This window comes from Pteropus medius, unplaced genomic scaffold (assembly GCF_902729225.1).
Source record: "Pteropus medius unplaced genomic scaffold, Ma_sr-lr_union100, whole genome shotgun sequence".
NCBI lineage: Eukaryota > Metazoa > Chordata > Mammalia > Chiroptera > Pteropodidae > Pteropus > Pteropus medius.
This window is the reverse complement of record NW_024340699.1, coordinates 2,211,449-2,227,848: the sequence shown is the minus strand read 5'-3', so window position 1 is coordinate 2,227,848 and position 16,400 is coordinate 2,211,449. Positions and strand designations below refer to the sequence as shown.

The following is a 16,400-nucleotide window of genomic DNA, read 5'->3' as shown; positions in this document are numbered from 1 at the left end:
TTCTGAACTTGAGTTTCTTCATCTAAAAGATGAGGCTTTGATAGCTTTATGGATTAATGTGATGATGAATGTAAAGCTCACAATACAGTGACTGGAACATAAGGGCTCAGTAAATATGAGCTGTGATTTTTCTGTAAAATAAGTAACAATACTTCTTGAGCTACAATTGTGGTTTGTATCATGAAGACACTGGAATGCATGCCAGTGGAGCACATTATGGGGGACGAGCCTCATCTGCAGGGTCAGGGCAGCATGCTATTAGCAGGAAATTTGAAGAAACCCAGATAAACCTGTTTTCTCTTAGCCTCTTCTAACAACTCAAATTCACACAGACGGTGAAGCACTCATCAAACTCAAAGGCAAAATGAATGTTTTTTCTGCAAAGATGACACATGCTGAGTCCCTGTGTGCTTTCAGCCCTGAACATCTTAGCAGTATGGTCGGCACAAGCAGAACTGGCAGGAGCGACTGCTTGCCTGCCACCTTTTGAGAGTGTTTCGTTTTGTTTATGTCTCTGGAGACTTGCAAATATGTTGAGACTATGGTGCTTCCCGAATGCCTATTAGACTCTGGACGAAACAGAGCACTTGATGAATCTCAATAAAAAAAACTAAAAGGTAGGTATAAACTGATCTAATTGTTATGGTATCTGCTACGTACTAGATGTACAGCAGATACAGATATAATTAATTTTAAGAAGAAGGGCTATTCTAAGGGAGTACAGAAAAACAAAATAGGTGGTGGTGGTGGTGAGAATCAAATATAAGAAGGTGGCCACATTTACCTAGTACTGCCCAGGAGGGAGGTGCTTGTAATGTGTTCTATCGTATCAGTTAGGATTTTGGAATGCAAGCAAAAAGACAATCTTAGGCAAAAAAATTTTAAGGGGGCAGATGTACTGGAAAGATATTGGAGGTTCATACAATCAATGGGAGGCCTAAAATATAGGCTTAGAAAACAGGCAGAACTCAAGGCAGCTCTGTTAAGTCAAGAAGGAAGAAAGCATTAAGTGTCTTTTAGTGAAGAGTCTGGCCAAGGCTGGGCTATAATAGTAGCAGATGAATTCTAATCATTCCCTCCTCTTTGCCCCATCAAGATTCAAAGTCCTGATCAGAAGCATCCAATGAGCCAAGTGAGGGTCACATACCTTGGCTGTCAGAGAACAGAGTGAAGGACATGGGGTACTGCCATTCGACAAGATTATGACACAGAAGAATTCCTCCAAAAAGGAAGGGGGGTGGTGTTGGATGCTGTACACCAAGAAAACCCCATAATAAATCCAGTTAAAAGTTATTTCAACCCTGAGCAGCCAATCTCTTCTCCAGTACCAACTCACCAGGAATGTTCAACACAGATGAATCACTCACACCGCCAGATCAGACTCTTGTGAAGTTATGTGTGAGTTTAAATCATTCGTCAGTAAATTTAGAACATTAAGATCCTAACCAAAGCCTAGATCCAAGATATGCCTAAGAAGGAATTATGGTCAGCCCAAGAAAAGCTCGTAGTGTCTTTAAAACTAGGACTACAAGATGAACTGGCAAAGAAAAAGGCCCCAGAACAACAATTTCTAAAGCCAATTATCCTTAGGAAGGCATTTTATTTTTTTGGCTGATCAATCACAACTCAGTGACCCATTAAGCAACACTGGAAAGGAGCTGCTGCTCCCACAGATTGCGTATTGAGAATTAATGCAATTATCAATATCATGCTGAACATCTCCTTGGAAACAGCTAAAAATAGGACTCTGAGGAAAAAGCTGCACTATCTCCCAGCTGTGCCAAGAGACTAACTTGATCCTAGTACAAAGACTAGGGTTTATTCTGCTGCTGGAACACAGTCTTTCCTCAAAGATGGCACGCATACTGTGTAATGCTACTGGGATCCAAGGACAGATTTTATTCTGCGTAAGTCTTACTTAGCATGCTAAGTGGCAGGGGCAGTCATACACAAATGAGTGCCGATACTCTGCAGCATTATCGGGTGCAAATCTGTCCAGGTTCTAATGGGTGAGGAGCCCTCAATGCCTTTTAACACATTCGGGAGAGGGCTCACAGGGAAACTTCTGTGCTAGAATTCCATCTCCATAACTATGGGAACCAAAGAAACTTTACAGGACTCTTTACTTCTGTATTCCTTGCCAGGACTGTAAACTCAGAGGAAAACAGTGACATTACTCTGCATCATAAAATCATCACAGGAACTGTCAGGGAAAACTCCAGACAATATCCTTGATCAATGGAGTTTCTCTCAACAGTTATTAGCACAACTGCAGACTGTTTGGCCTGGTATTCAGAGTCCAGGGTGCCAACCATTACACTCTGGAACCTGGCCTGGTATTCAAAGTTCAATATAACCTGTACCAGTATAGCATTTCACTGCCTAAAATCTGCCGTTACATACATTAGCTCATTTGCTTTTCAAGACAATTCTGAGAGGTGGGAATGGAGGTATTTACTCATTTTACAAGTGAGGAAATCAAGACTCAAATCTCTTGTCCTTCACACTACATCAAACTTCCATTCCAACTTTCTTAACTTTATCTCCTGTTACTATCCTATGCCGGTCCTCTCTTCTAAACAATCCGATCTTTATTGTCTCTCAAAACTCACCGTGCTTAGTCTTCATTCTGTTCTTTCACGTATGCACGAGATGCCCTTGTTGCTCTTCCACATCTTTCAATTGCCCAAACCAAATTTTCCTATTTTCAAAGTCTAAGCACAAACCATATGCCCTTCCCAGGGATGCCTTTCACTTCCTTGCTCACAAGGTCTTCCATTGAATGCAAACTGTACATAATACCTCTAATTTGAGAATTCAATTCTACCTCAAAGGTTATTAAAAAATATATAAAATAACATATATAATATATACAAAATAATATATATATAAAATAAAAAGCACTGTGAAACGTTTGGAATATTACACAGTGCCCGAGTGATTTAAATGGGTTATAAAACATTGCACTGTCCTTAGACCTGGGCAAGAAGGGCCCCTGTCAAGGCTCTCTTCTGACCACTTCTTCCTCCCACGGGCCATTTTCAGCCCACGTTCTAGGATTTCCTGCCCAAGGCTCCCTGGCCCACTTCCGGGATCCGCACGAGCCTTTGCCTGGGTCTGTCCTCCTAAGAGCGGACTTTGCTGCAGGTGTACATTATGTTCCAGGTGCAACATTTGTACCCTGCCTACTCCAGGCCTGGAATTAGCCATTCCTCCAGGGAGTCCTGGATCTTTTCAGTGGGGGATGGCATTTAGAAACCAAGATCTGAGTGCTAAAATGCTCCTGTTACTAGGGAGTCATTACTTGTAGGCCCTCTCATTTAAGAAATCTAGGAAACACATCTTAAAAAAAGAAAACAAAAAACCAGAGTCAAAGCATACATACAAGGGAAATCTGGTATGTACCCAGACAAGTACACACCGCAGCGAGGATTCGTCCTTACTTTCTCTCACAGTGAAAACTCTGGTTCCCAATAATAGTAATATACTTACTCATTTGTTCTATCCTACAATAAACAAAAACATTTTTGAAATTACTAAATGAATAATGAAACTACTATGGAAAGTTCAGGATTCCACTGCAGTTGACTACAGAATACATCCTCTAAGGTGGTCCAGCCAGAGCACTGTGTCCAAGGTTACTGAAATTATTCTCTATGTAATCAACTTGATATAATTATGTTAATATATATTCAATTTGATATAGTTACATTAATTTGTTCCTGTTTGTAATCCATTTTAAGGTTTAATTTTTCCCTCATCTGCCCTGATTAATTTTAATATCCAAACATGTAAAACATTTACTATGTGGGACTTCTGATGTGGCGATGTGAGGCTGCCAAATCTAACCCCAAAGCAACTAAAAAACTGGACAAAATCATCAAAAACAACCATTTCAGTGCCCCAGAAATCTAGGAAACACATCTTAAAAAAAGAAAACAAAAAACCAGAGTCAAAGCATACATACAAGGGAAATCTGGTATGAACCCAGACATTGACTAAAGGCTTACAACAAAGTAACACTTATTCATGGAAAACTACTGAACTTCAAGAGATAGCCATGGAAATCTGTGGTGGACGTGCTAGGGACAGCTCTCTCTTCTTCCTCCTGTCACTGGACATGGTAGTTCTAACATGGCAAGGTAGGCTATGAATAACCAGCCGTTTCACTGCAGGAGGAGGCTGACATGACTCCAGGCAGAAAGCAAAATATGCCCTGCCTAGTATAAGTAAGTAGCAATTTGAGCGGCAAACAAACAGAGAAGTTCAGGGGTTCTACTATTCTGCAGTTGCAGTCCTGCTTGGGCAAACTAGGGAACCATGGAGCAGACAGACATGTAACAGGGAGACAGAAGAAGAGACAGTCACAGAGGCACCTGATTGATAAACTCTTCAAATATCCCTGGCTGAAGATGGTGTACATGCTTGGGAAGAACAGAAAGGACTGAAGCTATTCACACATCCTTGTCCTATTGGGATATTGGGACCCTGTGCACATGTGCTGAGTGAGACATAAGAAGGTCCAACTGGGGCAGACTTAAAAACTGCCTGAACTTGGAATATGCTTCTAAATCTACACACAGACCCACTAACAGCAGGTGGAAGTTTTATTGGTTTGAGATATTTGAAAACAATCTCTGACCAGTTATGGCTGACCACTAAGCTATGCAGAAACAGGACCAACCCCAAGAAAGCCAGACTTAAAAATAAAACCAAGAAAAGGTAAAAACAAAACCCAATTGAGCAGAGCCATCAGTGGTTACATACTCCAGGGGTAGGTCTTTAAAAGACAAAAAGATTATATGAGAGTAATTATGACATTATATATTGATATAATGTATATGATGATGGTAGCACACGAAAGAGGGGAAGGAAATGGAGTTACATTGAAGTGAAGTTTCTATTTTTTACTGGAATCACGCAGTATCAGACTAGACTGTAACAACATGCCTGATGTAATTTGTATAGCAATCACTAAGAAAATTTAGCTAACACACTTAAAAATTAGAAATATTAAAATGGTACACACAAAACAGTATATAACACAAAAGAAGGCAGTTAAAGTCAGAAACAGTAAAAAAGATACAAGACATGTAGAAGACAAAATGGCTGATGCAAATTCAACTATATTAATAAACACATTAAATATGAATGTACTAAACACTCAATCAAATGACAGGGATTGCCAGGCTGTATTTAAGATCCAACCATATGCTGTCCATAGGGCACACTTTAGATTCATAGACACGAATAGGTTGAAAGTAAAAGGACAGAAAAAAATATGCAAACAGTGACCATAAAAGAGATGAGTGGTTGTCTTAGTCAGTTTGGGATGTTATCACAAAATTACCAGAGGCTGGGTGGCTTATAACCAACGAACATTTATTTCTCACAATTACAGAGGCTGGGAAGTCCAAGATCAAGGTGCTGGAAGATTCGGTGTCTGGGGAGGGCCTGTTTCCTGGTGTATAAGTCTTCTCGCTATAACCTCACCATGTGACATGGCAGAATGGTCAAGAGAGCCCTTTTCAGTCTCTTATTAGGGCACTAACTCAAATCATGAGGGCTCTGCCCTCATGACCTTTTCACTTCCAAAGGCTCCATCGCCTGACACATGTAGACTGAGAGTCAGTTTACAACATATAAATTTTGGGGGGATGGCAGCATTCAGTCTACAGCAGGCACAATGGGCTTTATGATAATAAATATCAGAGACAAAAAAGGAACATTTCAGGATAAAGGGGTCAATAAATCAAGAAAATCTAAATGTATGTGCACCTAACAGGTTATAAAATACATAAAGAAAAAAATGACACAATTCAAGAGGAAAAACAATCCAACATTGTTAGAGATTTCAATACCCAATATTAGAAACTGATAGAATGAGAAGTACACATGGAGAAATATAAACAAAACAATGTATGTCTTAACGCACTTATAAAATATAGACACACATAACTACTACTCAGAAAAAGAGAACAAATCGCCAGAAGCTTCCCACATGGCCCTTCCAAATTCGTAAGCCCCTCCTTCTCTCCCAGCCAAACATTCAATTAGTTTCTCGTAAATTAACTTGGAGGATAATTTATGCATACTTGACTGGGGTTAGCATACTTCTGAAAAATTGCAGAATTCACTTATGCTTGCCTCCTTAAGGGAAACGTCTAAAAATGACTTGAGAAATCTTAGAGGTCCCAGACCCTTAAGTATTTTGCAGTCTACACTCACGTTGAATTTTGACTTAATAGCTATAACTTACACCTTCTGGTTGCTTTTATGTGCTATCATTTAATCTTTATGAAGCTTTATGAGATAGGTACTATCATTCTACTTTATACCAAGTTAAACGATGAAGCTAGGACAGGTCTGTCTAACCTGTCATGTTCGTAACCACAGACTACACTGTCTTCCACAGGTGTGGAAATAAAACTGCAGGAAGAAATAACTGAATAAAACGCAGAAATTGCTGTGAAAAGGTAAACACAGTCATATGCTTTATAGTCCTAAAGAAAAGGTAATTTATTTCCCAGGTAATCATTTTCTTGGATCATGAGGTAAAAAAAGAATTTTGCATGACATGGGGAACTGTACTTCCTTAAAGACGAAAGAACTTTGAAACATTATATTGTAGAAAACCATTCAACAGCATGGTCTCTACTTTTTACACTCATCAATTCTCCAGTTATTTAGAAATTTTATTGCCACTCAAATCTCTGAATGGCGATCCAACCTGAGTCTAAATGAGGTTTTTTTTGTTTTGATAAATGATGTCACTATAAACTAAATTAGGTTTTAAATAATAATCTGACAAATAGGTAGAGCTGAGTGTTTGGAAAAGGATACAAACTTGGTCTTAGCTGATATTATCATTATTTATTTATTTTTTAGCTATTAAAATTTAGCTAGATCACTGAGATAAAGATAACCTTTTAAAAATGGTCCTGGGACAGCTTGCTCATTTGGGAAAAAAAATTAGATCTATATGTCACACTGTACACAAGAATAAACTCCAAGTGGCTTAGATATCTAAATATAAAAAGTGAAGCATGCGAGCACTAAAAAAACACATAGGTAAATTCCTTTTCAAACCTCAGGGAGGGGATAGCTTTCTAGCTGTGACTCAAAATCCTAGAGAACTCCAACTGACACAACTTTAAATTTTGGTGTAACTTGGCAAAAATGCCAGAAGGTGCTCCTCCATTCTCTTATTAATTATAAAACCACTCTCTCTACCAGAGACTCTCTCAATGCAATGGCTGGTTAGGAATATTCCCTTTACTTTAGGTCAGTGACTGTAACAAAAACACAGTTGACTTGAAACTTAGAAGTGTATATCCCTTCTATCATTAGTAATGATAAAAACTTGCATTTAATACATTAAAAATATTATCTAAAATAATCATGCACTGAGCATGTGTTTAATAGACAATGGAGAAAGCCAAGAGGTTCCTATCAGCAAGTTAATTTCCATACTGTAATCGATTAGTGGCTCTCTGCTTCCCCCTGCAGCTTTGTGAAGTGATTGCTACAAAATAAAACAGCATAAACTTAAGCATAGTACTCAGAGATCAATCATAGCTGGGTAAAAAGGAAGGTCCATACTTGCTAAAGAGCTGGAAAATGGAGGCACACGCAATAAAATTTTCCGCTTCAGTCCTATCTAGGTGCAATGAGAAAACTGTACACTGAAAGGGCTGGGGACACCTGTCTTACAAATTATTCTGAAGGGAATTCTTTATCATTAAATAAAAGCTTCGGTTTTCTTTGAAATCAGACATCATTTGTTTTACACATACAGACATATTTGCTCTTTCCACAAGTCACTTTCAGAAGCCCTCTAGAGAGTCTGGAGGGAGGGAGGATCTCTGGATTAAAGCTCTAGCTGGAACTTGACTCTCATTAAGTCTTACTCTTCTGAGGAAAGATGACTGATCTAAAAGGACTTAATCGTGGAACTATTTCCTCATTTCTTCACTCAGAAAATTCTATTTCCCAAAACTCAAATTAATAGAAATAAATTTCCTTATTTTTGTACTGCCTAAATTCTGCCCAACAAATAAGTCTTTTTCAGACCTTGAGTACAGATGAGGGTAAAAGAAAACATCTATTAGTAAACTATTCTTCCGAAGCTGGATGCAATCAATATACTGGTTAGGTCAATACTTTGTTTTGGAAGCTTAGTTGTCTCTGTCGATCTGGTTCTCTGTCTCTCAAGTGTGGCCACGGCTCTACTGATATCAAAATGACCCAGGATGCTTGTTAACAAAGCAGACAATCTAAATGGATCCGCTCACTTCCAAGTTTTAGAATAAATAACCCTTATTTCTCCTGTTTTAAATTCAAAATCAGAAATATAAGGTCCCTTCTAGTTCTTATATTCTGGGATTTCATTTAGTCACCTTGCCAATAGCACTGATTAAACCCAATACTGGTAAACTCTAAGAAATTAATAAATACAGCAACCTTAGTTCAAAAGGATGCCCATTAGAAATAAAGGAGAAACAACAAACCAGAAAGGATTTTCTTATGACATTAACAACATATGCAGGCCACTATGGAAAACTTACTGAAAACTTTCTAGAAGCAACCAAGAGAATGTTCTCTGCAAACATGCCCACTCTCACAACAGTGATAAGATTATAAAAATAATGCAATGAGGTAGCAGAAACACGGAAAGCAAAAGGATTAAGTAATGTGGGATTTAGGAAAAATAAGAGCGAGGAAAAGGATTGATATAAAACGTTTATTCTGAACCATTACTTCAGTAATGGCTCCTGGTTAAAGATAAAACAGCCTTAAAGGAAAGAACAATTCTTTACTTTTTCGGAGCCTAAGGAAAATGTTTTAAAATCCCCACAACCATGTGCTCTGAGTCTATGTTCACCAAGCAACAGACTTTTGCATCCCTTACTCAAATGGATCTATGTATGTGTCTACGATGTGAAAATGAATACCATGTGCAAACAACTGGCACCAGGGAGCAAAATCATTAAAATGCCTAAATCTGCATTTTGGCTCAGATTAAAACAAAACAAAACAAAAAATGCTTTTCATTTGCAGGCAAAAATGAAATCGCCAGAACCCTGAGGAACTCCAAGTTCTCCATTTTCTCCATACCTGAAATGGCATCACCAGCAACACAGGAACTGAAGCCAAAGAATTATACTAATTTCTCACTCCAGCCTTCTCAGCTGCATCCACCAGTCCTGTCAACTCTACTTCCAAAATGTGTCCCGAAATCATTCACTTCTCTTCACTTGATCCACAGTTCAAGCTGTTATCGACTTGCCCAGGCTAGTACAATACGTCCTAATTTGTCTAACGTTCCACTTGTGCTCCTTCCCCCTCCCCACATCCTTCATTTTCTGCACAACCACCAGAATACTCTTAATAAAACGTAAATAACTTCCATCTCTGCTCTGCTTTAAAATCTCCCATCTGGCTCCTTTTGCACTTGGAATAAACTTCAAATTCCTTACCACGGCTCACCAAGTGTTCCACGATCAGACCCTCCCTTCACCACACTACATGCCTCCTTATCACTACGCCCCAGCTACTGGCCCTTCCATTCTCTGCATGCCAGGGGTACACCAAGCTACCTCAGAGCCTTTACACTAACTGCTCCCCATATAATGATCATCACACACTTGACTCCTTTTCCCTTCCAAGCATTTGCTGAAATGCCACCTTTCCAGAGAGGCCTTTCCTGACCAGCCAATCTAGTAGTCTTCCCCATCCATTCAAACTCCACCCTTTCATCATTTTATTTTATTTTTTTTCTCCCAACTAGAATATACCTATAAGAGAAAAGAAACGCTGTCTTGTTCACCACTGTATCCCTAAGGGCTGTAAACAATGCCTAGCATGTGGGACAAATGCAAATATTTCTTGAATAAATGAAAGAGATAAAATCTCTAACTTGTAAACTATTTAATGAAGAAGGGTCATGTGGCAAGGTCCCATGATGGTGCTCCTCAAATTTGAGTTTCCATAAGAATTACCAAGAGTATTTATATATGAGGCCTAAGAACTCCCTCGTGATTTTTACACGACTGCAGCCACTATAACACAGTATATTCTATAGATCCTAATAGTAGAAACATCTTTATATCACATTATAGCACTAACTCTCATCTCCTACCAGATCGGTCCTTCACCTCAGCCACGCCTTTGAGAATGGCTTATTTGCTTTACAGACCTAGTACATTTGAAACATCAGCTAAAATCCCATTCCTCTGGGTAGTCATATTCACATAAGTTTTCACAAATAGTTAAGAACTGTTGCACGTGGGCGTGAGCACACACACACACGCAAAGCTTGCCTTAAGAAATTTTACCTGTTTTTACCAAATCTTAACTTCCTTCTTGCTCCATTATTCTTGATTTGTGAGTTCTGCTGAGAACTGGCACTGAGCTGAGCCTGGATTATCTTCTCAGCCACAGGGCAAGTCAAGTCAGCTTGAATAGCAATAACATAGTTTAGCTATTGATACTTGCTTCTGCCCCAGCAGAAACATTTAGCAATCCACAGATCCTATGACAACACTTCTTTCCCAAATCCTCCAAGGTCAGCATTATCTGCCTTTTTTGGTTAACGGCCATGGTTCAAGTTTTTATTTATTTATATTCTCAAAATGAATAACTATTTTGTTGCTGATTATAAATCTAACACATGCTTACTATTAAATAGCAAATATTACAAACTTGTATTAAATATAAATAAAAATTCATCAATAATCACACTTCTCAAGGCTATTCATTTTTATAATTTGGTATTTCGCCTTCCAAGCTTTTATGTACAAAAACAAATTTTCATATAGGTTTTTAACTTAATGAATCATCACTGACTGTTCTATAACCTAACATCTCATGTGTGTCTCCTCTACTTTCAATACTCACACTGAACACTTCTGTGACCAGACGTGTAGGAATTTCTGCAGACCATGCAACTCCAACTCTACAGAGGACACCAGCTGGTGCCCTACAATTTATCTCAGTTCTGACACTACCTACTTGGAAAAAGCATCAAATCCCACAGGTTAAAGGTTCAGTCCCACAAGAATGGCCTCACCCTACCCCGACTTCAGAAGCCAACTGTAAGTCCGGGTTGTCACCTCTGCTGTTGACCCATCGGCTATAAACCGAAGGTCCCCATGATCTCCTCCTCAGGTTCACTTAATTTGCTAGAGCAGCTCACAAAACTCAGGAAAACAGTTCACTTACTAGATTACTAGTTTATAACGGATATAACTCAGGAACAGTCAGGTGGAAGAGATGCACAGGACAAGGTATGTGGGCAGTGGCACTGAATTTACATGCCCTCTGGGTGTGTCACCCTCCTAGCATCTCCACTGTTCACCAACCTGGAAGCTCTCTGAACCCCATCCTTTTGGGTTTTCATGTTAGCTTTATCATGTAAGTATGACTGATTAAATCACAGGCCATCACTGATTAACTCAATCTCCAGCCCTCTTTTCTCTCCATAGAGGTGGGGTGATGGGGTGGGCTGAAAGTTCCAAACTGACAACCAGACCTCATCCTTAGGGGTTTTCCAAAAGTCACTCCATTAACAGTAACTCAGGTGTAGTTGAAACGGGCTTGTTATGAATATCAAAATACAGCTTTATCTTTTACTATTTAGGAAATTCTAAGGGTTTTAGAAACTCTGTGCCAGGAACTAGACAAACACCAAATATTTATTTCTCATTACAAATCATATGATCAAATAGGCTTAATTCATTTAACATTACATTTTCCATTTCAATGCTAAGATTTATCTGTTTTAAATGACTGCATAATATACTATTGCAAAAATATGGCAAAAATGTTCAACATCATTTCCAAAATTATGAATGATGCTGCAACACATCTTTATATAAACATCTGTGCATATCTCTAATAACTTCCTTAATATAAACGACTAGAAGAAAATCAGAGGTTTAAAGCTATGCTGTTTAATATGGTACTCACTAGCCACATTTGACAATTAACTAAAATGAAAAATTTTAAAATTCAGTTCCTCAGCTACACTAGCCACATTTCAAGTGCTCAACAGCCAGATGACTGTTAAAACATGGTAGCCGGTGGCCAGTGCCTACCATATTAGACAGTGTAGATATAGAACATCCCCATCATTGCAGAAGGTTCTATTGAGAGCCTGGGTCAAAAGAAAAATTCATATAAAAATTGATACCTGTATCCCACAGAAATGATGTAGCAACATAAACTCCCAACATAACTTCCTGTATCATCATCTTGTCAACATCAGATTAATATTCTGATCTGATAGATGAGACATGTTTTAATTTGCATTTAAATTATTAGGGAGGCTGAAAGTCTTTTCACATTTTTCAGCCATCTGTGGGTCTTTATTGTTGAATTATCTGAACTTTGTCTATTTTGGAAGAATCAAGTTTAAAGCTATCCTGTTCCTAATGACCTATAAAACCAATATGTACAGCAGAGACATTTCTTCATCTGTTTTGCTGGTTTTTTAATAACTTCACAAAGATATTTACCGAAACAGCATAAAAATGGCTAACAGAGCAGTACCATAGTTAGCTAAAGGCAGTCTGCACTCTCATGGGCAGTTTCCTTACAGTGCAGCTAGTGGTTTACATTTCTGTAACAATGGCTTTCACTGCAGCATGTTATTTCTATGAGCTATTGCAACAATTTTCAAATTAAGCTATGAAAACATATGGGTTGATAGACAAAACAGAAAATATTTACAATTTAAAAGTGAGTGTACTTATATGAAAGTCTGAAACAGGAAAAACCAACCTATGAGATTAGAATCAGAACAGTGGTTCCCTGGATTGGTGGGGCTGAGGAGAAGGAATGAATGGTGACCCACACAAAGGGAGTTTCTGGCATGATGGAAATGTTTTCTTTCTTGATAGAGGTGTGAGTTACACAGAAGCATGGAGCTGTCAAAAGTCACTGAACTGTACACATTAGAACTTAGAGAGTGTTTTACTATATGTATATTATGTCTCAATTTTTAAAAGGTAGGAAAAGTTTAAAAAAGTATTGTGCTGTTTAGAACATTCAACTTATAGGCAATAAAAATAATTTTAAATATTTATAGAACTTAAAATGTGATTTCCTGGCCAGGAGACAAAAAACATTTTGCTAAACTGAGAATGGGGTGCCAGAACTGTACAGCACTTGAGCCAAACCACTCAACTGTCATGCCAATGGCACTGCAAAAAATATCAAGGCAAAATACATTACAGCATCAGAAAAGCAATGCTAACATCTTAACAGACATTTTTCTATAAAGCCTGCACCAGTGATGTGAAAGCTGAACGGAACACTTTCTAGAAAGATCCTTTCCTGATGTTATTGACAGCACTTAATTTTCTAAGCCATTTCTACTGAGGCAGTTTATGAACTCGGCTCATTTTTGCTCTTTATCCTCCTCTTCTGGTGGCACACACTAGCACAAGAGCTAACACGTGCATGTTAAAATCAATAGATTTAATAATGAACAGTGCCTAAGGAGCGACGAAGAGATGTTCCCCCTCATCTCACGCTACCTCCTCACTCCACTGGCACTGAGCATTTATTATCTCAGCTCCATTACCAATCTGTTACAACCTATTCAGCAAATAAGCTCTTCAGATGCTAAGCTACAAATCTCATTCAATTCTTTGCAGACAAACTCAGATATTCCAACTCTTCAGACAACTTTGCTTTTGATGTCAAAAAGAATAATATGTGGTGGGCACCAAGATGTCTGTCTCCAAAAGCGAAGGCTTGCCCAGTTAAGGATGCGGCCCAGAGGCCAAAAGGCAGGAAGGTGTACATTTCATGTTATCTACTTTGTAGGAAGATGGCTGTTTTTGTTATTAAATTCTACATTATACTTTTTTTTTGGCTTTGGAATCAAACAGATCTGCGTTTGAGAATCAGTTCTGCTATTTATTAGATGTGTGATCTTGGGCAAATTACTTTACCACTTTGAGCCCTGTTCTCTTATGTGGAATACTAACAGTATATGTCTTATAAGGCATATTGTGAAGATTAAATGAAAACATAAGTAACATTTTAAGCTCAGTGGCTGGCACATTATAGGCGCTTAAATAATAGCTGCTATCATATATAAATCTGTTCTATGAGAACGTTACGTAAATGAAACAGGCCCCAGTCACTGACTTCTGTAATCAAACCACCACCAGGATATTTAGGAAGGCATTTTTTGTTAGCAAGGGATTAACATAAACAGCTAGCATTCAATAATTCTAAAGTCTAACCAAAAAACATCCATTACAGGAATTTCACCAAACAGCCATGGATAAGGTCATTAAAAAAGCTATGAGGTGTGTGTGTGTATTTTAGAAAATAATTACACAAGATGAACATAAGAACTCAGTGTTCACAGAAAAAGAAATTTCTTTGCTAAGCAGACACACTCAATGCTTCCCTGTCATGCTAATGATTAATCTCAGATCCATCACTATTAAGGCAATAAGGACACAGAAGGGCAAGTTACTCTCTACCACAGATGAAGTGTTCGATGATACAGCGTCAGCAACATTTACCCACTTTCAAAAGCAGTGTATATTGCAGATCATGCACAAGAAATAAAATATTTACCTGTTTCTCTTCATCTGGCATGTTTTTTTCCAGTTCTATTAGATATTCTTCATCTAGTTCAGAGGAATTCACATCATCAGGTTTGTTCTCAACCTTGTCCACTCCTGATTCCTCCTTCTCAAATGAGGCGATGCAGTCATGAAAGTGCTCCTCTTCTCCCTGGTCCTCCTGCGGCTGGGCCTCAGCACCCCTGAGCAGCTTGCTCTGAGACTGGTGATCTTTGGGATTAGAATCTGGAGGGCAAGCACACTCTGCTTCCTGGGGATCTGTAACTTTCAAGCCATTGAACAGATCCTCTGGAACCCTACAGTTTTCTGACTTCTCCCCCATGCTGAATCAGTGAGGGAGAAGTTGGCTCTGGAAAAAGAGAAAACACGTTAGTTAACAGTGCTTATATTAAAAAAAAATCCCACCTATCATGCCTTGACATATATGTTATGGTAAGACAATAAATAACGCCAAGTCATTTTAACTGATACCCCTTTCAGAACTTCTTATAAGCAACAAAACAGACTGACTGTAATGATTCTTCCACTTTCTACTGCTTGCATTTTGTCGGAATAGCAAAAAACAGGCAGAAGCTAAAAGAATGGCAAGATAAACGAAGTAGCCATAATCTTTATTCAGAATAGTCAGGTCGTATATAAGAAACTATATCCTGTTTTTTCAGCACCACCACATGAAGGTCAAGAATGAGTTTCTGGTGGAGCTCAAAATGCAATCTATGCCGGAACATTGACCGTTAACTTCATTCAAGTCCGTGTGATACAACCACGCAGGTTACAGTGGAAGGGGACCCCAAGCGCTGATAGTTCTAATCAGGACGCCCGTCGGGGTCAGAATCAGGCACTAAAAGAGTGGTTCTCAACCTTAGCTACACAACGTAACACTTGGGACCCTTTAGCAAGTACTGCTGCCCAGATTTTATCCTTCGCAGCTTCCGATTCATTGGTCTGACGCCTAGCTAAGGCATCTGTATTTTTAAAAAGGCATCCCAGGTGATTCTAATGAGCAGCCAATTGAGAACCACTGCGGCAGAAGCCGAGTCAGACCGTCAGCAGCCCCACCCCTCCGGTCGCAGCAAAATCACGCCAATGATCCTTGTGTCGCGACAAGAGCCCGAACTCGCCCCAGCTTGTCCCAAGAAAACTTAAAATAGCAAGATCCTAGTACGGAGACATCGCCTCCACAGCAATGTTTTGTTTCTCTCCGCTCCCAAGTCTACTGGAAGAACGTGGGAATTGGAAGCCCAGGATTAAGAAGCGGCCACCCAACGCTTCCCAACAGTTCGTGCCCTGGCTACGTCCCTCACCGTCAACGAGATGGACCCAAGTGGCTACTCACAGCTTCACAGACCGTGTCTTCTTCACCTTCCTAGCCGGAGATCCTTTACTTCCGTTCAGTGATGTGCACTTCCGTCGGCGCCGACCAATGGCGTCGCTGTTGGCAAAGCATCCTGGGAAATGTAGTGGACCCTCGGAGGGCGTCGCTGGCGCTGTGTGACGTCATTGTACGGACTGAAATACGGGTGACGGTTGCTGTCTTGGGTTACGGCCAGCCTCCGCTTTGGCATACAGGAAGAATGAAAAGAGAAAGGCTGTCTCTATGGTGTTTCTTTTATTCCTTAACTCTGACTTCTCTCATGCTAGCAATGTATAGAAGAATCCTGAAGCATAAGTCTTGTCCAAAAATAAATATTTCCCTCTAATGATTCTCAAAGTGTGCCTTTCAAGGGGTTCACCGCTAGATCAAAATAATTTTCATAATAATACTAAGTCGTTATTTGCCTTTTCCGTACT

General features: G+C 39.2%; 1 protein-coding gene across 2 annotated transcripts in view; it reads right to left on the bottom strand.

Annotated features, from left to right (window-relative positions):
- The window catches only part of TTC1 (tetratricopeptide repeat domain 1), a 32,157-nt gene extending 16,018 nt beyond the window's left edge, over nucleotides 1-16,139 (bottom strand). The window contains exons 1-2 of one of the 2 annotated variants that reach the window (XM_039877048.1): nucleotides 15,946-16,139; nucleotides 14,602-14,958 (exon numbers count right to left, since the gene is read on the bottom strand). In XM_039877048.1, the coding sequence (XP_039732982.1) occupies nucleotides 14,602-14,931 (330 nt within the window). In that variant the 5' untranslated portion in view covers nucleotides 14,932-14,958; nucleotides 15,946-16,139. Of the gene's footprint in view, nucleotides 1-14,601; nucleotides 14,959-15,913 lie in introns of both variants that reach the window. The other variant, XM_039877053.1, reaches the window with a different exon arrangement.
- Between the last annotated feature and the right edge of the window lie 261 nt (nucleotides 16,140-16,400).